This window comes from Sturnira hondurensis, unplaced genomic scaffold (assembly GCF_014824575.4).
Source record: "Sturnira hondurensis isolate 20B ecotype Veracruz unplaced genomic scaffold, ASM1482457v3 Scaffold0009733, whole genome shotgun sequence".
Classification (NCBI taxonomy): Eukaryota; Metazoa; Chordata; class Mammalia; order Chiroptera; family Phyllostomidae; genus Sturnira; species Sturnira hondurensis.
This window is the reverse complement of record NW_028082364.1, coordinates 1,834,922-1,856,261: the sequence shown is the minus strand read 5'-3', so window position 1 is coordinate 1,856,261 and position 21,340 is coordinate 1,834,922. Positions and strand designations below refer to the sequence as shown.

The window sequence follows — 21,340 nt, the reverse complement described above, 5'->3', positions numbered from 1 at the left end:
GACGGGCTCCAGATGCTGCCAGAGATATGTTCGGATTAGTGTCCAAACAATCATTTGCTAGGAAGAGGAATACAGGTACAGGGGGAAGACCGGCAACACTGGCAATTTGGGAGCCATTCTCCGCCCCCACCCCCGCCCAGATCTAAGGTCTAACTACCACCTGTTCAGCAGAAGCTGGCGGCTTGCCTCGTTTTCCTTCGGGGAGCCGCTGACTAAGGATCTCCACCAGCATGAGCCTAATGTCTCCCGACAGGCCTTCGCTAGCCAAGAGGGACCCGGGTCGAGTGCACCAGTTACTGGTCACAGGATCCGCTGCCCGTAGAAAGGCCCCTGCGGCGCAGCCAGCTGGAAGCCAACTAGAGAGGATGGGCAGTGTGCATTTGTCCTGACACAGCTTCGCTCCCGCTGGCTGCCAGCTCCCTCGTGTCGGGGGCCAAGCTTCTGTTAAACTCGTCTTCTGTGGCTGAAGCCACGGCGAAGCCCTGGGTAGATTATTATCTTCCCAAGATCATACAGTAAGAAGCGAACCATGGCTACGGCATAAGGCTGTTGGAAGAGGGCTTGACTAATTTTGGTAGAAGGTCTGGAGACCATGATTTCAAGGGGCATTTAGGGCACTTCGTTTACAATTTTTTTGCAACAGCAATTTACAAGATGCCATGATTAGATCTTGGAGCACAGAAGTGGACGCTGGATGAAGTCTGTGGGAGGGCAATGGTGGAGGGAATCAGCCAAGGAAAGATGTGTGTGACGCTAATTGCCCGTACTTCTCAGAATGTTGGCCACAAACAGGTTCTGGCGCACAGGACACAATGTGCACCAGATACTGCTCAGTAACAGTTGCCACATAAAACGTTCTCCTTTCAGGTAGGAATACCTGCTTAGAACTGGCAGCTTCAGAAATGTTACGATCTGGAAACATAGGCTGCTTTCACACTCTGCAAGAGCACTAAACAGACTTGGCAGTTAATACGGCTTATTAGCTGGCCAGTGGATGTTCGGTTATAAAACACCCACCCTTCAGGGTTACGTACTGCACACAAAGGGGAACCAAGACAACGCACCCCTACGGATGTCACTGCCAGCATGTGCCTGTTTTGGTACCAGGAATCTGGGGCTATGCTGAGACAAGAATCAAGACTGGTGACCCACCATAATAACCAGCAACCCAACTCACCTTCACTACCTTCCAAGCCTTCTCTGGAACTCTGGACACATCACTCCTCAGGCGTACAACCTAAAAAGCACAGAGTTTAGGGACCTGGCGTCGGAGGGAAGGGAAGAGCAGAAGGCCTCCCCAACCTCAGGTACAGGGAGAATGTGGCTCGGGATCTTTGTGGCTGCCCCTCAACATATTCCTGGGACTTGGATTTATTCTGGAGGCCACGCGCAGAGGCCTGGCAAAGCGCTGTTTGAAGCCTAGGTGTGGTTAGAGGGATTCCATGGACTATTTCAAGAATCCAATTACTAAAGGATAGCCCTAAAAAAGAACCAATTATAAGTAATATTGACAGAACTCTGTAAAAGAATCTGTTAGCACTACTGCTTCCTACGGGACACTCTCTTTTGCAAGCGTGGCAAGTGGGGCTAATGATTTAAGGAGGCCAGGGCACCTCCTCACGGGTAAAAGTGCATCTTTAACAAATGGAACTCATTTCTACAGTCAGTCAGAGGGTAAGCAAATCAGATTGAGACTTCCGCCACTGAGTCCAATTCCCACACATACGCCCTCCCCAAACTATGGTTACAGTGGGGACTGCGATCTTTACTGGGTCCCTACTTCCACCTCTAACATCTTTATCTTTTTCACACACGTTTCCTGATAATACGACCCTATTTTTGCCTCTACCTTGCCTCCTTGAAACATGTCCCGTTTTCTAAATTACTCCTGTGCCTTTCTCTTACAAGATCTCCCCGCTGTCGCTCTGGGAAGGACCACCTGACATGAGGAGTAAGGGCTCAGGGAATAAATGGGGAGAGTCAATGCCATCAGCTATATTTTTGCTACCTTGTCCAGTCATCCCACATTTTACTCAAAGATCCTGTTCCCACAGTCCTTCGTCCCTTGTCATTTGTCTCTCACACTAGCCTGTAACTTTAACTTACAGTTTGCAGTAACTTTAACTTACCCACGGTAGTGGGTCAGCTTCACCTTCTGATGGGCCACGAAGGCCCTTGGACACTAGCGTCTGCTTTCTCTGAGCAGGTGGTGTCTGTGGGACAGGCCAGTGCCGCCTGCAGCCTGGTCTACCTAGCGAATACTTCTCGGTTGAGAACTAGCCACGACATATGCAAAAACCCACATGGTGGACACAGTTGCCAAGCAAGCACATTCGTCTCTCCGTAAGAAGACAGAAATGAGCGAGTTAACTGAGTACATGTTTTAGATGATTTCACCTGGAAGGACCCACAGAGTGTGCGTGCAGTGCAGCGCATGGAAGGGTCGGAGTCAGACTCCGATACTGGCTAGCCTAGCACAGTGCTTGGCCAAACAGGCACCGAATGAACACTTTTATTCCGATACATTGACTCCATAATCCTGGTTAAAATGAATTAGCCTCACAGAGCTTTAGTTCTTCATCTGTAAAGTGGGAAGGACAGCGTCACGACAAGTTCTCTCACAGACTGGAAGGCAGGCCAGTGAAGTGGTTAAGGACACATTCGAAGGCCAAGACCAGTTCGATTCTATCACTGACTGAGTGGCTTAGAGCAAGTTCCTTACCCTTCAAACCTTAGTTTTCTCAAATGTGAAACGAGGATGAGCGTAGGACCTAAATTACCGCATCTGAGAGGATTAAAGTAGTTAATTTATGCAAAGCACTCAGGCTGTGCACACAGTAAAATTCCCATGTGAGTTGTTATCGACATTATTCTTGTCATCCCATGCTGTATTATACACGGCACCGCCAGCCCGGGGTCAGAAACGCTTGGAAAGTTTTTAGTACGCAGTGAGCACCAAATAAACATTAGCTATTAGCCATTAGGACAGGTGGTCAGCCGATGGCTGCTATTATGATTAAATAGTATATAATGGAACATTAGTCTGACACTAAGGCTATGAGGCACGCGCCGTGATGACCATCTCTTTTCTTTGTGCTTTATCTGAACTAGACACTAGAAAACAGGTTCATGTTCTGAGTTGGCACCAGAGTGGCTTTAGTAAGGGTTTCCCCAAAGCAAGTTGGAGGGGAAAGAGCCCTTCTGAAAGCCAGCCTAACTCCCACCGTACCTTCTACCGATACCTGCGCTTTTATAGGAGGAGGAGCAGGACGGGCGTTGGGAAAGCAGGCAGGGGAGGAACCGTCTGGAGGCGGCAGGTGGTGTCTTATCTCAAGGGCTCGTTTGCATCACACAAGTTCCCAGTCTCGAGCCCCCATCTTCCTCTTTGGGAGTCATCACAAACGCCTCTATCTCCTGGGTAAGTTCTCAGCTTACTGGGTGACCAGATATTGGCATCCGGTGACCAACACATTATCAAAGTCTCCCCAGTTCAGACCAGTGAGTCCACCCAATTCTCAAGTTTTCTTTGGTAAATTAGTGCATGCAGACGACTGGTTTCAGAACACGACCACTAGCTGACAGTTATCGGGAGTTTTGGTAAAGGGCCACATACATGGTACTGGATGGAAACCAGACTTTTGGTGACAAGTGTGCATAGTTTATACAGAGACAGAATTATGTTGTACACCTGAAACATACACCATGTTACTAACCAAAGTCACCCGGATTCTGTGTGACAGGCTCAGTAAGAACAGAAGTGAAACGCCTTTCGGATGTAAATACAGTATCGCTCTCTGACACCAGACCATGAGCGGAGTTGCTTTCCCTGCAGTAGGGAAGGATTACATCAAACACCCAGGACCTAGCTCAGTTCTCCTGTGACCACCGACGGCTCCTCAGGACCAGAGGTCCAGTCTGTGGCTGTAGAGGTAGGTGTTTTCCTTGGGAAGTAAAGCGGCAAATCTGGGGATCAAACTTGTGCTGCCGGTTTACCAAACATTACACTTACACCTGATCGTGCCTGGACTTGAGTCTACATACGGGCCCAGGCAATGCGACACCGTGGAAGGCAACCCTGGGCCCACAGTGGGATGATTTGGTCAATCCCAGAGTCTGCCTCCAAACAAGTTTATAACCTTCCTGAAATCTATTTCGTATTCTGTAAGACGGAGATAATCACATCTACTAAACAGAGTCCTGCTGAGAAGACTAAATGAGAAACGTAATGAATAACCTCACAAAAGGGTCAAGCCCAAGGTAGAAACCCAGTACAGATTCAATTAAGGTTGAAGACACAACATTCTCAAGTGATAGTTCCCAGACATTTCTCACTCTGCATTATCTGAATATACGGAATTCGTAAGTTACAGCATGGACCTAATACCCAGCACCTTGCACTTTAGGCACGTCAGCAATATTGGGGCTGGAAACTGTGTGTCAGGCAGCTGCACCTGCTGGGGGGCATGCTACTGCAGCTTCGTTTCGTAAATGCAGACGGGCAGGAAAAGGGATGGCAGAGACCTGGGACCACCCAGCACGAGCATTTCTGATGAGCGAGGACAGTGGGCCAAGAGGAAGCCTGCGGGGACGTGGTCAGGAGCGCTTATTTTTACAAGGAGGACCAATGGCTCACAGGAAACTGACCTGATATTGAACATCCACTGTCATCAAGACATTAAAAAATAATCAAAAAAAGAAGTTGAAGAAGAAAGACTAAGATGAGGAATAAAGGGTTAAAACAAAAATCCAGAATCTCAGTTCTCGGCACCCGTGAAGCCATCGGCGTAGCGAGGTGCCGTGCACCCTTCGGCGTGGTCTGGGTTTGACAACCTCCCTCATCCAGAGGTCTGAGGGGTTTTCCACAGAAATGCAGTCCCAATTTTGTGACGGGAATCAGTCAGAAAATGTAATTCACCCTGGGGAAAGTTGTTTCAAAGCCAACTTCGCTTACACACATCTACTGAGGAAAGCAAGGGGCACTGGCACCAGGGAGCCACGCGGGCCGAGGGGAAAACCAAATCCCAGGGAGCCTGCCAGATGCGCTTTTACATTTCAGGGCTCCTTCAGCAGAAACATTCTGGGAGATAGAAATTAGGAAAACACTGAACTTGACGGATTCAAAATGTTGAAAAGATATTTTGCATTTGTGTTTTATAACCGAGCGCTTTTCCCACATTTGTCCCAAGGCAGCAGATGAAGCGTTATATTCACCCATGCTAATACTAGCAATTGGAACATGCTCTTTGGCAAGGCAGAAATAAGATAATTGTTCAACATAGCCTGGCTTTTCAGAAATACTGGAAGCATTGCCTGTAATTATAGACATCTGTCACTGCTAGCCACTCAGTACTAACCCTGACATCAATATATACAACCGTAGCACTAAACTGCCTGCAGGCACGGCCGCGGAGACCAGACACGCAGGCAGGCAATCATCTGCTTCACCCGCACTATCTGTCAAAGGTTCCCAACCACAAACAGCTCTTACGTTTTGTATCCTTAGGATAATATGTTGATTTATTTTAGGTTCCCTAATATTTACAGTCCAGGCCATCTACTAAAATAAAGAAACAAAACTTATGGCTAATGGAGGCAGTTACTGTTCACAGTCATCATAAAAGGTCATAGCTCAACCGTCGAACGTTAAAAATGGACGGCAGCTTTGACCGTGCACTACCACACAGGTGCTCCCTTCTGTAGGGGCGGCGATTTTCAACGGCAATTCAAAGTGGTAAATACAGCTGTTCACCAGCAAGCACACCGCCACAAATGACTCGATAGAAATGCCTGTATTTTCAAGTCTTTTTTGAGAAGTAAAGGTAGGTTTCGATGTTGAGTACTGCAGAATCCGATCACCAGTGTGGGTTTGGCCACACATAGAGTACTGTGTCTGGCAACATGGGTTTTGTTTTATATATACAAACGATGTGCTCTAAAAACCAGGAACTGGTATTGAAGGATGAAAGACTTGGTTAATGAATGAGTCAACTGACATATAATATTGCTGGGCATAGAGCTTATTGAAATCTGTGCACACACATTCATATTTTTAAAAGCCCAGAGATACACGATAGCTTTAAATGCCACTCTCTTCTTTTTCTTTGAAGCAGGCAGAGATGCTAAAAATGACTACACATTTAGGCTAATTAGGAGTAAACACTCACAATTATCGTAATGTGTTCCTAAAAACCCAGATATTTCTTGGTCTGATCCCAGCAGCCTACGCTGGAGAAAAACTATTAATTACTGACAGACGGTTAGCTTACGAGTGAGCTGCATCTTAAAAAACCTCTTTTAAAATACAATTGCTAAATGCCTTACAGTGCTGTAATGTGAGACAGGTTCAAATCTTATTACTTCACTGAAATTAAAACCTAAGTTTTAATACTGTTCAAGCCGAACAATGATTCCACACTTTATTGCTTTTGAAATCCCCCGATGATCATAGGAAAAAATGCCCTCGAGAAAGAAAGACTGTTTTCGATAAACAGAAAATACAGTTTGCACTCTTAGCCTCTTTGTCATCACCAAAAAAGGATTTAATGCCAATTCTTTAAAAAAAGACTTTTCCCCACAAAATGTGCACCTTGTGTGCCATTTGTAAAATCAGTTCACTTTCTTTTATTTATTACTGCAGTGCGGCGAGGCAATAAAGAAGCTACCGATAGCTAATAAATTACATGCCTTTTAAAACAATTCTCTGGCTACAAAAACATGGAACTACAAAGGTTTACATTTACATGGTACATCACATGAAATGTCTATATTTGTGTCCTATTAACCATTTTGGCAAACTGTGGATTGTCACCAAATAGCTGATGAGAAGGAAAAAACAAAGTGATTCACAAATGTCGATGTAATACAGAAAAAAACCCTTTCCGGGAAACTACTCTTACGCTATTTGCACTTTCGAAAAATCCTCCCAAATTTCTTTTAAAACATGTCTCGATAAACCATTTCATGCATCAAAAAGGAAGTGAAAGAGAGTCTAACCAAGGTCATTTTAACCTTCACTCAGGGAACACCAAGACCTAAGGAAGCACCTCCCCCCTAATTGATGCTGCTTGTACCACAGAGTCTCTTAAAAATCACAGCTCCTAGCAATTACTTAGAACAAATTATGACGAGGAGATCGCCGGATGTAAGGCAAAAATGACCCACATTTGTTCCTTAATATAGTTTGTGTTTTTAGAAAGAACTTGGTTTAGTAAATACAGGAACTTGGTTGTTTTAAAAATCTTCACATCAAATATCTTGCTTAATTATAATTTTTCTTTGAAAAGAATATAGTTTCACATATCCACAAGGACTGCCTAAAATCCCTACTCTTTGAAAACAGGCTGTTTATTTTGTCTTTCCGGTTTACCTACATTCAGATGAATTTTGGAATAGCCGCACTCCAATTCCAGGTTTAACGTGTTAAATTAACCAGGGCATCTGTTTAACGCCCTCGCCCTCTACCCCAGCGACTTCCAACGGGTGTGCCGCAAAATTCTTCAAAACATGCAGTGCCTGACTATTTAGTCAGGGGCACTGACCTCCTCTCCCTTATGCTGTCAGATAAAAAAGTGGCAACAGCCGACATAACAATAGCCGTCTGGTGTGAATGAATCAAAATTATACCTATATGTTTGTCAGACAGGCAAAAATTTTATTTATTTTTTGGTGTGCTGCAGAATTTTAGTAATTATTTTATGTGTTCCATGAGATGAAAAAGGTTGAAAATAGCTCCTCTAAATCTCATGATGAGCATGTATTTATGAGGTAATGTACTGTCTTTTATTATTAATTTCCTCCATTTCCTGTAATAGCTATCAGAGCTGTGGCTTTTTTTTGTTTCATACCTACAGAATTTCAGCTTTGTTCAATTATGCATGACGGGCGATAATTCAGTTTTGAAAGTACAAACAACGTCTTTGCACGGCATCTTTCCTTTCGGACGACAACCCGCTACGTACCGACAACTGCGAAGGCCACGCTCCATGGCACTCCATCTAGGACCTGCTTTTTCCTCCTTTCTTTTGATATCAGTTTGATTATGGTGATTAACCATCAGAAATTTGTGGAAGATATCTCTTCTGAAGAGTTCAAAGAAATCATTTCACTTTCGCAGATTTCTTTGGAGGGGAATTATTACCATCGCAATCATATTCTATAAACTATGTGTCTGTACATGACGAGAACCCTGGACCATGTCCTAATTCCTCTTTCGCTTGTTTCCTGGTGTTTTTTTGAAACATGACCTTACCCCACAGCGCGGCTGAAATGATAAAATTCTCAATCAGCAACCAGGAGAAAGAGCTGACAAAATACCTCCTTCCTCTATGGCCTCTCTCTCTCTCTCGCATTGACAAAATTTTCTTTTAAATCTTTAATTACTGGGTTTACCTTCCCTCCCGCTGGGAGAGGGCTCACAGTCACCATATTGCCTCTCTTGGACCTCTGAGAATGGGCACCAGAGCAGGGAGGACAGGGGTCACCAGCCTCATTGTTTTAGATGAGGAAGATGAAAAACGGTCAGACCGCTCATGATGACACAGTAAAATGGCTTCTCCTCCCACTTCCTGTTCACAGTTCTATTTGACAACACTGCTTCCTAGCTGCTCGGGAAAAATATGTATTCGTGGACATTTATTCTACTCGAGCCAAACTAAACTTCCTATTGGGTGCCATTTTATTCACTGTCTGGAAAACAACCTTGACTTACATCTGGCACCTGACGGAGTGGTAGTGGGTGGTTCTTGGCACCAACGGAGGGGGGCAGCAGAATTCATGCGTTTTACTAATTACCCTCTTAGAAGTGATGGAACATTTTGTCATCAACCTTTTTAATTTGGCAAACAATCTAAAGTGTACTGATGTTTCATTTTCTTGGTCTTGTTTTGCAATCTTAAAAAAATTTTATTTATTGATTTGGGAGAGAGAAAAAAAAGCCACACAAATTTGTTGTCTCACGCCATTTGTGCACTCATGGGTGGATTCCTCTCTGTGCCCTGACCAGGGATTGAACTAGCAACCCTGGTGCCTTGGGACGACACTAACCGACTGAGCTACTTGGCCAAAGCTTGGTTTTGCGGTCTTGATGGGAAAGTAGAAAACACACAGCTGGACTCTTCTGGCCTCTTTTGGCACCGATACACAACGAATCCTAACTGTACTTTATTTACCTGTTAATGTAACACACACTAAAAGAAACCCCCAGCCTCCCCCGGGGCTTACGTTAGGATTCTTCTTATATATCCCCACTGTTCTTCTGCGAAGCGCTCGTTCCTCATCATCCCGAGCAAGGCTTACCTGTCAGCTTTGTCTCGTTCTCGACGGGTCTGTGATGGCAGGACTCATCGCTGTCCAGCGCACAGCAGGCAGCTACATGTGTCTGTAATTCCAGCGTGTTTTCCCCCCAAAACCATCAAGTACTTCTCCGATTCTCAGTGGACAGTGATCAGATCCTAACTAGGTTCTGACGCTGTCTACCTAGAGCGAGTGTCAGATCGCATAGGTGGGGGCTCAGTCCCACAAGACTGCCCCTGATTCAGGGGACAGTGGAGAGAAAATCCAGATCATCACGTACAGGGCAAAGGTTCCAATGACTCCCTCCTCGGGTTGAATTTGCTAGAGTAGCTCCCAGGACTCACAGAAACACTTCCTTCCTGGGTTGCTGCTACGAGAGCTGTAACACAGGGACAGCCAGACAGAGGAGATGCTTCCGGCAAAGCACGTGCGACTTCCACGCCCTCTGCGGGAGCCGCTCTCCCTGGATCTGCCCGTGGTCTCGAACCCGCAAGTGCTCCAAGCCCCGTCCTTTTAACTTTTTACGGACGCTTCCTGACATAGGCACCACCGATGAAGTCACTGGCCACTGGCAGTGACTGAGCTCTATGCCCAGCCCCTGCCCCTCCCCAGACAGAGATCAGGGGACGGGGCTGAAGGTTCCAGCCCTCTAATCCCGTGGTTGGCTCCCCTGGCAGTCAGCTCCCATCCTTAGGTACTTTCCAAAAGTCACCTCTTTAACAAAAACGCAGGTATAGCTGAGAGGGGTTTGTTACGACCACCAAGACACCTTCACTGGCACTTACTCACTTAGGAAATTCTAAGAGTTTTAGGAGCTCCATGCCAGAAAGGGGAACGCAGACCGAACACAGTATTTCTTATTATAAATCACAATGTTGGAGTAATTATAAGTCCTTAAGTAATGAAACAATAAAAGGGGGCACTGACTGAGCCCCACATTACATGGTTACACCTACTGTAAAGGTCCTTTTCTAATTCACCACCTTGGGAGAGGGAACACGGGCTGGTTCCAAACCAGTTTCTCACCAATCACGGCTTTAATTAATGATGCCTCTTCCAGAAACGTGACTAGGGTCAGAATAAAATCTCTGTTTCTGTCCCCATGAATTCTGACCCTACCTAATCCATGTTCAATCAATAGGGACAGTCTCAAACTTGGTTTAAAAAATGAGGACACGGAGCAGAAAACACTTAAGGAATGATACTGGGAATTACCGCTCACCCTTTACTGGGTTTGGACCCAGACCTAAACACCAAATCACGTGCGTCCTCGGTCAAGTCACTCTGTCCGTCCAGCTGGGGTGAGAACGCCATCATCAAGATTATTTTGAGGCTCATAGGATATAATGCACGTAAAAGCTTATTGTCCCAGTGCCTGACATATACAGTGAAGAATAAATGAACGCTAGCATTGTCGTTATCATTATCACTTAACTAAGTTTAATGACTAAACCTAAATACTGAGAACTGTAAGACTGAACACCCGAGTAGAAGAATGGAGGACGGGAATCGCGGTGGCTGGAGGACGAGCGAAGGAAAGAGAGAAAGCAGAATCTAAGAGGAAGAGGGTGAGAGCCAGCCGGACAGACGAAAGCTGTGAGAGCTGCAACCGGCCAGGAGGAGCTCGGAGGCCTCGGGACACTGGCTCGATGCAGGCCACGGAGAGGCCTCTGAGCCCCGTGGGGACCGTGGGTTACAGCGTGTCCAGCGGCAGTGCGTGGATGGGCCACCGAGCAGTCAAGCCTCTATCCTTCCGGGACGTTCGCTGACTCTGACGCCATGAGTTTCCTCTCCTTGGGAGTCCTACCTTCATGGACTCATGGCTGNCCAGGAGGAGCTCGGAGGCCTCGGGACACTGGCTCGATGCAGGCCACGGAGAGGCCTCTGAGCCCCGTGGGGACCGTGGGTTACAGCGCGTCCAGCGGCAGTGCGTGGATGGGCCACCGAGCAGTCAAGCCTCTATCCTTCCGGGACGTTCGCTGACTCTGACGCCATGAGTTTCCTCTCCTTGGGAGTCCTACCTTCATGGACTCATGGCTGTGGGTTCTCATTTCTCTAATTCTCTATTTTCAGTCTCACAGTTCCTTGGGGAAGGTTCATCTGCTCATAAGATTTCAGTCAAACATGTACCTAAAACCTCTAAATCCGTAGTCCCAAAAGTCAGTGCTCAGTGTGGGAAAGGAGCCCCTCTGCCCCAGCTGTGCTGCAGAAGTACCGTATTTTTGCCGTGTTTAAGGTGCACTTTTTTGCCTAAATTTTTGAGGGAAAAATAAGAATGCACATTATACACAGGTACTGCTAATTCCATATCTATATGCATGTTTTTAATTCTTTTATTTATGCCTATGTGTTAAAAGTATAACTCTAAAAAACAATAATGATACCTGTATGCAAAATAATACCCTGGAATACGATGCTTGGTTTTGTTTCTAAATATATATAAATAAAAAGTGAATTAAAAATGATAATGAGCCCTGGTTGGTATAGTTCAGTGGATTGAGCGCAGGCTGTGAACCAAAGGGTCACTAGTTCAATTCCCAGTCAGGGCACATGCCTGGGTTGCGGGCCAGGTCCCCAGTGGGGGCCATGTGACAGGCAAGCATATATTGATGTTTCTCTCTCTCTCTTAAAAAAAAATGAAAATGAAAGATCTTTTTCCTGAAGCTTGGGCCCAAAACGTGGGTGTGCATTATACATGGCAAAATACGGTAGGTAGGGTTGGAAACTGAAAAGGAATGTGGAGGTGGCAAAACTGTGACCATTCCGGGTGTGTCTGGTTGAAGAAGAAAGTCCGAGGTTGGCCAGGAACCTGAGGGAGACCTCTGCTACCTGAGTCGGGCACGGGAGTACACAGCCTGCAAACCCAAGAGCTCCTCGGGTCATCATTGCCTCCGACCTCTACTCCGGTCACCTGCTCTGCAACCGTGACTGCTGACCTTGAAAGGTCAGAGGCGGAATCTAGATAGTTTTTTCTGTATAACTGCTTGAGAGTCTTTCATTCACAGGCTTATCAATCTGTCCGAACTCTCAGTGTGTGATACTGCTTGCAACACAAGTTCCATACATTTTATTATCCACCAGAGAAACAGAATCTCCCCCTATTCTCCCTGCACTTACTGCAGGGCTAGGGGGCTCCGGAACTTCACTTGGAGAAATCTTCCAGTCTTCCCCATTTCCCTATTAAGTAAAAATCTGATCTCCCCTCTTATGTGTTTAGTTTTCTAAGCTGAAGAGGCCTCATATTTCCACAGTGTTTTATTTTTATAGTGTGTATATAAGCTGTGTTCTGAAAAAGCAAAACTATATAGATTATACCTATTAACACTGTGCTTCTAAATCATTTGAACTATTGCATCTTCAGGGACTGTTCTGCGCAGACCGCAATTCTGGGTGGTGACAAAGGTCAAAAACCATGTAACGACACCACCGTTCAATTCTGACTGAAGTCTTAAAAGGCTACGAGAGAGGCCTTACGCTGACAGAGAGAAGGCCCAAGGGAAAAATAAACAGGTGGTGTAAATTTTTAGAAACAAGGCAAACTCGTTCATTTTCTTTCTTTTTAAGTAAAAGTGTTTTTGAAAAAAAATGAGAAAAGCAGAAATAGGGAACCAAGGGTCACAGTATTTCTCAATGACTAGAGAAGAAAATAAAATGACCAGAGACCCTCGGAGGCTAGCAAGAGTTGGAAACTTCACAACCAGATGAAGTGCGCTCACCTGCAACCACATAAAATGTGCTGGCTGGATGCCTTGTGTAGACACCTTCTGTCACACACCGAATCGTGTTTTTGACGGGGCATTTTTGAAAAGCAGTATACAAGAGGGGTCAGAGGAACTAGAGTTCAAATCCCGAGTCTCAGGTATGACCCTGGACTGTCTTATGGACCTCCAACTTCCTGGAGAACCCATTTCTTCATCTACAAAACAAAGACAGCTCCTATTTTATAAGGCCATGGAAAGCACCAGCAACAACTCAGACCAATGCCTAGCACAGGACCTGGCTGGGTCCCAACAGGCAGTTCATAACCACGACGGCTACTGTGAACATCAGTTGCATATCCAGAAAATAACTGAGCTTGTAAAGAATTAGGAATTCTCATGAAATTGTACAATGCTCTTTTTTTAAATGAAAAGGGAAAAACAAACCATCATTTGCATTCAATTACTATGCACCTATTAATATATCACATTATTTAGGCAATTTAAATTTTGATGTCTGAGAATAAGTAATTGGGAAGGGGGAAAACATTTTAATTGCATAACATATAACATGCTGTACCTAAATTAAAAAGCAACTATTCTCCGGAGCATTAAATGGGAATATCTAAAGAAAGCATAAGGTTTTTAAAGAGTGGTATGGATTCCTAGCTTACTATGAAAAACTCCCGGTGCCCCTTAAAGCTTTTTAAGAACACCAGAATGGCCAACAGTCGGGGAAGAGAGCATGAAGCAGATGGTTCGGACAGTCTGAATGTGGAAAAGCAGGTGCTTAGCAAAACAGAAGCATTTGCCAGTTTGCCAGCACTGCTGGTTCCTGCTTCCACATTCTGCGGGCAGCACCGCCCCCCCACCCACAGCTGCTCACTGGTGCTCATGTGATTCACTCATTTGACTCAGAAGCAGAACAGCAGCAGCCTGCAACCCCAGAGCCGACCGAGGTCTGTTATTTAAAAGTGGAGTTTTCCTTTCTTTGCAGGTTTTTCCTCAATATTTTGATCTTAGAGAGGTGGGAAAATTGTCTTTCAATGTAAGACACATTTCTTTGAAGATAATTCAACAAGAGCACAGTGAAGGGGTATCAATGCCTAACTTATGGCACATGTTAATACAGAGAGATGCGAACTAACTCCAAGCTTAAACCATGTCTGCAGATTATATTCTCCACTGCCCAAGTACCGTAAAAGAAGAACTCGCCATAAATTAGCGTCTAAAAACAAAGAAAACAACCATGGCCTCACCGATCACAGGGAGAACCAAACTAGGCACATTTCTCACAAAGTACCACATTTTTCTTTTGCTTCTGAACAAAGCTAGGAACTTCTGAGGAGAATACGGCACAATTCAGAAGGCTGAGAATCCAGCAGGCTGAAAGAATAAAATTAACGGTCACATGGTGAAAAGGACCCAGATGGGAGACAGTGATTTTCCCTTTCACATTCCGCTACTCGTGTGCCATGGGATCTAGAGAACAAAAATACTATAGTGTGTATCTACTTAGAAACGTAATGGACACCCGTGGAAAACAAGCGTAACTCAGACATAAACGAAGAGGAGGAGATCAGGGTATCTCCAGAAAGGGTCGAGGATGCGGCAACTGAATACCGACTGGTAGGTACTGGAGCAGAAAGAGTCCCTGTGAAGCAACCAGGCACGTGGAGGGTGAGCTTACGAAAATGGCAAGGGCAGTGCGTCAAGCCGGCTACAGACTCCACGGTCAGGTTTACTTTGCTAACAAGCAGCCTTCTATCTGGCCCCGCTAGTTTTTACCGTGTCACTTGAGGGTACTGAAGTTCCAGGGACGGAGACAGGGACAGTGACGATGAAGAGGACATGAGCAGTCCTCATTACTGAGTGCTTGTCGTCTGCCAGGCTCTGGAAGCAATCTGGCTTGAGTCTTCTTTACACACAGAAATCCTGGCATTAATGTGTCGCCTTCACAGTAGGTGCTAAAAGTACCTTTCAATAAAACAACAGCCCTCTCAGTTTACTAGCATGCAAGCATCACACAAATCATTTAATACTGTATTTAGTCACAGAAAAGCCAAGTGAAACGGAAGATGCTCTCCCAACAGGCCGCTTCTCCATATATCTTTATGCCTGAAGCCAAAATCCATCACAAGCGAAAATACTCAAGAGAAAGAATAATATAAAAATCATGTGTCCTTCCCATTCTCCATTCCTCTGAACCAACGCGGAGCACGCCATGGTCTGTGACATCCGAAGGAGATGATGACAAAGGAAACTACAAATTATCCTGTCTCACAGTAAGTCATAATGTCATTTCAAGTGAAGCAAAACACAAAGAGGGATTTCACAGAGAGTCACTCAGTTTTAAAAGGTCCTCCAAGCCTGATCTATGCTGTGTTGTGACAGGCAGACGCTCTAAAGGACAAGACACCTTTGACAAACCGTCTAATGGATACTCGCTGCCACCGCAAAGGGCCCGGGCGCCAGCAGGCATGGAGGATGAGGTGGCTGAAGGGCAACGTGGACTAGAGGCCGCACTTCTGCCTACCCAGGATTACGACAGTGTCACCGGAATGATGCCTCTGGAACACCACGTGGGTGGTCAGGCCCTGCTCGTCTAGCTCCAAGTCCCCAGGGGCACCCTATTTCCCACAGGATAAACCCTTCTTGCCTTACTCTGCGGTCCCTAACCACAGTGACCCCCTCTGTCCTGGCTTGCCGTGCACTGTCCAGAATTTCACCGCACAAAGCTCCCTGACCCCGGCTGCTCACACCATGCATTCATGCCTCTCTGGCTTTGTGTCCAGCCAGGAACAGTCATCCTCCCCTTTGCCACCTGGCGACATCCTCTCCACCTTTGAGACCTAGTTTAAGTGCCATTGCTCATGGGATGCTTCACTTCTCTCATATGACACTTCATCAATTCCGTCCTGCTGTGCTGTCAATTACTTGTTTATCCTTCTGTCTCTTCCACAGTCTGTGAGCTCCCGGCACAGAGAATGAATGGGGACACAGCACATGATAAAGCCAATTAAAAGGATGAATAAACTATGGTATTGAAGGTCCTTGTCCAGCCCTGACTGGCTTGGCTCAGTGGGTTGGGCACCTTCGTCCAACCTGTGTAAGTTCCGCAGCCTTTCTTTGACTTTTAGGACCTCGAGGTGCCTGTGAAGGACTCCACGCAATGATTTGGTAGAACGTCTATCTGGGCCAGTCTGAGGTTTCTTCGGGAAGAAAGTGAGGTTATATATTTTTAGCAAGAATACCGGAGGGGAGAGCATGTCAACAGGTCTTGTTACTTGTGATGTCAACCTTGAACTCTTGCCCGTTTTTCATTGCAGGGACTATTTTTCCTCTCGTAGCGAATATTTGGTGGGAAATACTCATCTTCTTGTGAAGATTAGGCAAATAACCTGTTTATCCTTAAATTTAGCCCAGTAACTTGAGCATCCATTGGTAGATCTTGCCTACAACAACTGTTACTGTGGTATCTGAATAGTGATTTTCTATTTTCTTCACTCCCTCTAAATTTATTAATTGGAAATCGTCCACAAGGAAGAACTTCCTCTTATTCAGCTGAATTTGTGTTGCACCTTTGTAACCATCAGAAAAGCATATTTGTGCGGGTCCATTTCTGATTTTCTATTATGTCCCATTGATCTGTGTCCAAATTTTCGCCAGTGCCACACCAATTATTGTGAATTTATGGCAGGTCTTGAAACTTGAGTGTGTGCATCCTGTAATTCTGTTCTTTCTCAACATAGTTTTTGGCTATTCTTGTTCCTGTGCCTTCCCAGATTAATTTTAGAATTAGGCTTGTCCATGTCTACAAAAAATCCCGAATCCTCTTATTCTACAAAGAACTTGCCCATTTATTCAGTTATATATGCCTATCAGTATTAACTCATGAATATTTATCTCATTCTGAGTGTTATAATCTAATACTATATATCATTCATTTCCCTGCTCGAAATTATTCCAGCCAGCCATTGGGAGTTCTTTCAGGGTGGCTCCTGCTTCCTGCCGGTGTGCCCACCTCCTCTGTGCCCCCTGCCTTTTAAAAAGCACCTCTAGCCCTGGCTGGCGTAGCTCAGTGGATTGAGCTCGGGCCTGCAAACCACATGACCGCGGTTCGATTCCCAGTCAGGGCACATGCCTGGGTTTCAGGCCAGTTCCCAGCAGGGGACGCATGAGAGGCAACCATACATTGATATTTCTCTCCCTCTCTCCTTCCCTTCCCCTCTAAAGATAAAGAAATAAAATATATAAAAAAAAAAAAATAAAGAGCACCTCTTTCCTTGCTGGCGCTGTAAGAAGCTCTAAGCTCATCTCTTCTTTTCCTTGACCCAGCCTTGGAATCAACCTCTTCTCCAAGAAGCCTTGGTTTCTTTACTGGAAAACGGTATTTAGAAATCAAGACGTGGGACCTAGATGCTTCTGTGGTGTCACTGATTCTCAGTGACAAACCAAGCAAATACAAGTGGATTACTATACACATATCCATGTTTATTTCTGTAACTGTGTATACGCAGGAGACACTGATGTGCTCTAATTGTGATGGAAGACCACCGCTCATTCCAGCCTCCCCCTTTCCTTATCTGTAACTCCTTTTCTCAGCAGGAAGAAATACAGTTCTTAGTATCTATGACACTTGGTATTGTGAGGTTTAAAAAAAATCTAAACCCTTCTAATGAAGTTGTAGTATCTTGTTATGGTTTTAAAACACATTTTCCTAATAATAATAATGTTGAACTTTTCATATACTTATTTGCTACCTGTATACATGCTTCATTGAAGTATCTGCTAATGTGGTGTTTCTCTTAATTGGGTTTCAAGACTTTTTTATGCAGTTAAAATATAAGTTGTTTGTCAGAAACGTAATTTGCAAATATTTTTGCCAATCTGTGACTTGTCTTGTAATTCATTTTGAGTTAATTTTTGTACATATTGTGAGATACAAAGAGAAATTCGTATTTTTGCATGTGGACATCCAAATGACCTAGAACCATTTGTTGAAAAAGACCATCCTTTGTCCAGTGAATGTGCATTGCACCTTTGTAACCATCAGAAAAGCATATTTGTGCGGGTCCATTTCTGATTTTCTATTATGTCCCTTTGATCTGTGTCCAAATTGTCGCCAGTGCCACACCAATTATTGTGAATTTATTGCAGGTCTTGAAACCAAGTGTGTGCATCCTGTAATTCTGTTCTTTCTCAACATAGTTTTTGGCTATTCTTGTTCCTGTGCCTTCCCAGATTAATTTTAGAATTAGGCTTGTCCACGTCTACAAATAATCCTGCTAGCATGCTGACTGGGAATGCATAGAATCTACAGGTTCATTTTGGAGAGAGTTAACATGTTGACGACATTGAACCTTCTGCTCATCATGAACCCTGTGTATGTCTCCCTTTATTTGGGTCTTTCCTTTCTTCTCTCAGTGTTTTATAGTTTTAGCATACGGGTCCTACATATACTTTGTTAGCTTTACATCCGAGTAGTTAATCTGACAGTACTGTTTCACATAGTACTTTGACAATAATAAAAATTTGATTGTTTATTGCTAATGCAAACATACAGCTGAGATTTGTGTTCTGACCTTGCATTCTGCAACCACGCTAAACTCACTTGTTTCCAGGATCTTTTCTTGACAATTTTTAAAATTTTTTGATAGATTTCTTGGCATTTCCTATATAGGCATATCATTTGGGAATAGAGACAAGTTTTATTCTTCCTTTCCAATCTGTGTATGTAAATTTTTTCTTTCTGTCTCACTGAACAGAACAGAACTTCCGTCTGATGCCGAACAGGAGCGGTGAGAAAGGGTACCCTTGCATCATCACTGATCTCAGAGGAAAGCATTCGGCCTTGCAGTACTCAAGTATGACGATGCTCTTCACAGGCAGCATCGATCAGACTCAGAAGGGTCCCTTCTACTCTCGGTTTATTCAATTTTTACCAAGAACGGGTGTTAAAATCTTTTTCTGCATCTATGGCAATGACCATATATTGTTTTTCTCCTTGAGCTTGTGAATAAGGTGAGTGACATTTATGAGTTTTCAATGCTGAGCCAGCCGCGCACTCCTAGGATGATTCCGTCTGGTTCCGCTGCATTGTCTTTCTAACATGCTGTCAGATTTGATTGACAAACATTTTGTCAAGAATTCCTGAGTCTATGCCCCGAAGGACATCGATCTTTAGTTTTCTTTTTGTGGAATATCTTTGTCTGGTTTTGAAATTGGGGTTATGGTGGCCTCGTAAAATGAGTCGCAGAGTATTTGCTTCTCTTTATTTTCTGGAAAAGACTCTAGAATCAGGGTCATTTCTTCCTTACATGTCTGGTAGAATTCTCCAGTAAACAACTGGGATCTGAGGTTTTCCTCATCAACAGGTTTTTAAGTAGAAACACAGTTTCTTTAATAGATACCAGGCTATTCTGGTTATCTGTTTCTTCTCGAATGAATTTTGGTAGTTTGTGTCTGACAGAACTAGTCCATGCAGTCCGAAGTGTCCCGCTGAATCGCTTCACTGTCCCTTTAACGTCCGCAGGACCCGCGCTGGTGTCTGCACGTTCATTTCTGATGCTGGTTTGCGCCTCTTTGACGTCCCCTTGGCCAGGATACCTAGATATTTACTCATTTTATTTCTCTTTTCAACCAGCTTTTGGTTTCATTGACTTTACTATTTTTCTGTTTTAAATTTCATTGATTTGTGCTCTTGTATTTACTATTTCCTTCCTTGCTTTGACTTTGAACTTAATTTGTTCTTCGTTTTCTGGATGAGGGGTAGGCAACATACAGTCCCTGGGACGACCTGGATCTTGACAGAATTAGTGCCAACCCCTGTTCAAGATTTCTAATTTAAGTTTCTTTTTCTTTCTCTAATATGCTCATTTAACACTAACATTTTACTCTAAGTACTTCTTTAGCACTACCCCACAAATCACGATATTTAAGATTTATTTTCATTTTCATTCAGTGAAAAGATTTAAAAAAATTTTTTTGACTCATGAGCTACTTAGAAGTGGTGGTTTTATTTCCAAATATTTAGTCATGTTCAGGATAGCTTTCTGATAATGATTTCAAGTTTTATCTTCTCATGGCCTGAAAACATACTTTACAGAATTTCTATAAATTTGCTCACATTTGTTTTACAGCCCCAAATAGGGTCTAGCGTGGTGAAGGTATCACGTGTGTGTGAAGAGAGCGATGCTCTGTTATTGCTGGATGAGCTATTCTCCAAGTGTCAATTCTCTCAAGTTGGTTTATAGCATTATTCCCGTCTTCCAGTCTACGCGTGCGCCGTACTTATGCTTTGGGAAAGCCTGTTCTTTTAAAGTTTCTTCATTCTTTTTCCTATTTATGTTTCAGTTTGGGCAATCTCTCTTGACCAACCTTTGAGTTCACTGATTCTTTCCGTAACTTTGCTCAGTGTGCTGATGAGGCCTTCAAAGGCATTCTTCATTCTTAGCATTTATATTTAATTCTGTCTTACAATTTTCAACTCCCTGCTGAAATTACTCATTTGACATTGTATGCTGTCCACTCTTACTATCAGAATCTTTAATGTATTAATCACTCTTATCAAATTCCTCGTCATATAGTTCTAACGGCTGTGTCACAGCTGAGTCTGGTTTTGTTCCTTGCTTTGTCTCTTGGCAGGTGGCTGCTTTTTTTAAACTCCTTTTTATACCTTTTTTTGTCGAAAGCCAGATTTTTTGGTGGTTTTTGCCCCTGGAAGTGGGCGTGCTTTTCTGCTAGGCCTTTCATGTGGGAGTCTGAGTTGACAGGAACTGGGTTAAATCTGAAATGTCTTGTTGAATGGTTACCTACAGTCTATCACAGGCTTCAATTTACTCTAGTGATACCTCTGAGTTAGAGGGGAGGCTGGTTATCAAGAGGATTGTCAGGGATCTTCCCAGTGTCTGCTCCACCCTCAGCATTAGGTCTCTCCTTTGTGCTGAGATCAGACAGAATCTATGTCCTCACGCTCTTGGAACTCTCCCACAGTTTCCTACGATTTCACTGTTACCCGTTACCGGACACTGCTGGTCTGGTGGTGGGGACCGCGAGGAGTGTCCTCTGCTGTCTGATGAGGTCTCAGTCCCAGGCAGGCACTGTGTCTCCGGGGGCTGGGGGTGTGGCCTTCTCAGCGCTCCTTTCCCCAGCAGCTGTAGTTCCAGGCTGCAGCTGATGTGGTCCTGGCTCCCTCACCGGCTCAGTCACCTCCCCATTCGCAGCTCCTCCCCGTTTCCTCACCTCAGCTGCCATAGATTTTCGTGGGTTGCCTTCCTTACTAGGCACAGTAGCCCCTTTTTTCAGTAGGGGAGACGGAAGGGTCCTGAACCCTCCACCTAAGGGTTCAG

General features: G+C 44.5%; 1 protein-coding gene across 2 annotated transcripts in view; it reads right to left on the bottom strand.

Annotated features, from left to right (window-relative positions):
• RANBP17 (RAN binding protein 17) overlaps nt 1-21,340 on the bottom strand; it is a 239,136-nt gene that overhangs the window by 97,245 nt on the left and 120,551 nt on the right. Inside the window, exon 15 of one of the 2 annotated variants that reach the window (XM_037057757.1) lies at nt 1,178-1,237. The exons of the other annotated variant lie outside the window; for it this stretch is intronic. Within the exon in view, the coding sequence (XP_036913652.1) occupies nt 1,178-1,237 (60 nt within the window). The remainder of the gene's footprint in view (nt 1-1,177; nt 1,238-21,340) is intronic. 2 annotated transcript variants of the gene reach the window in all.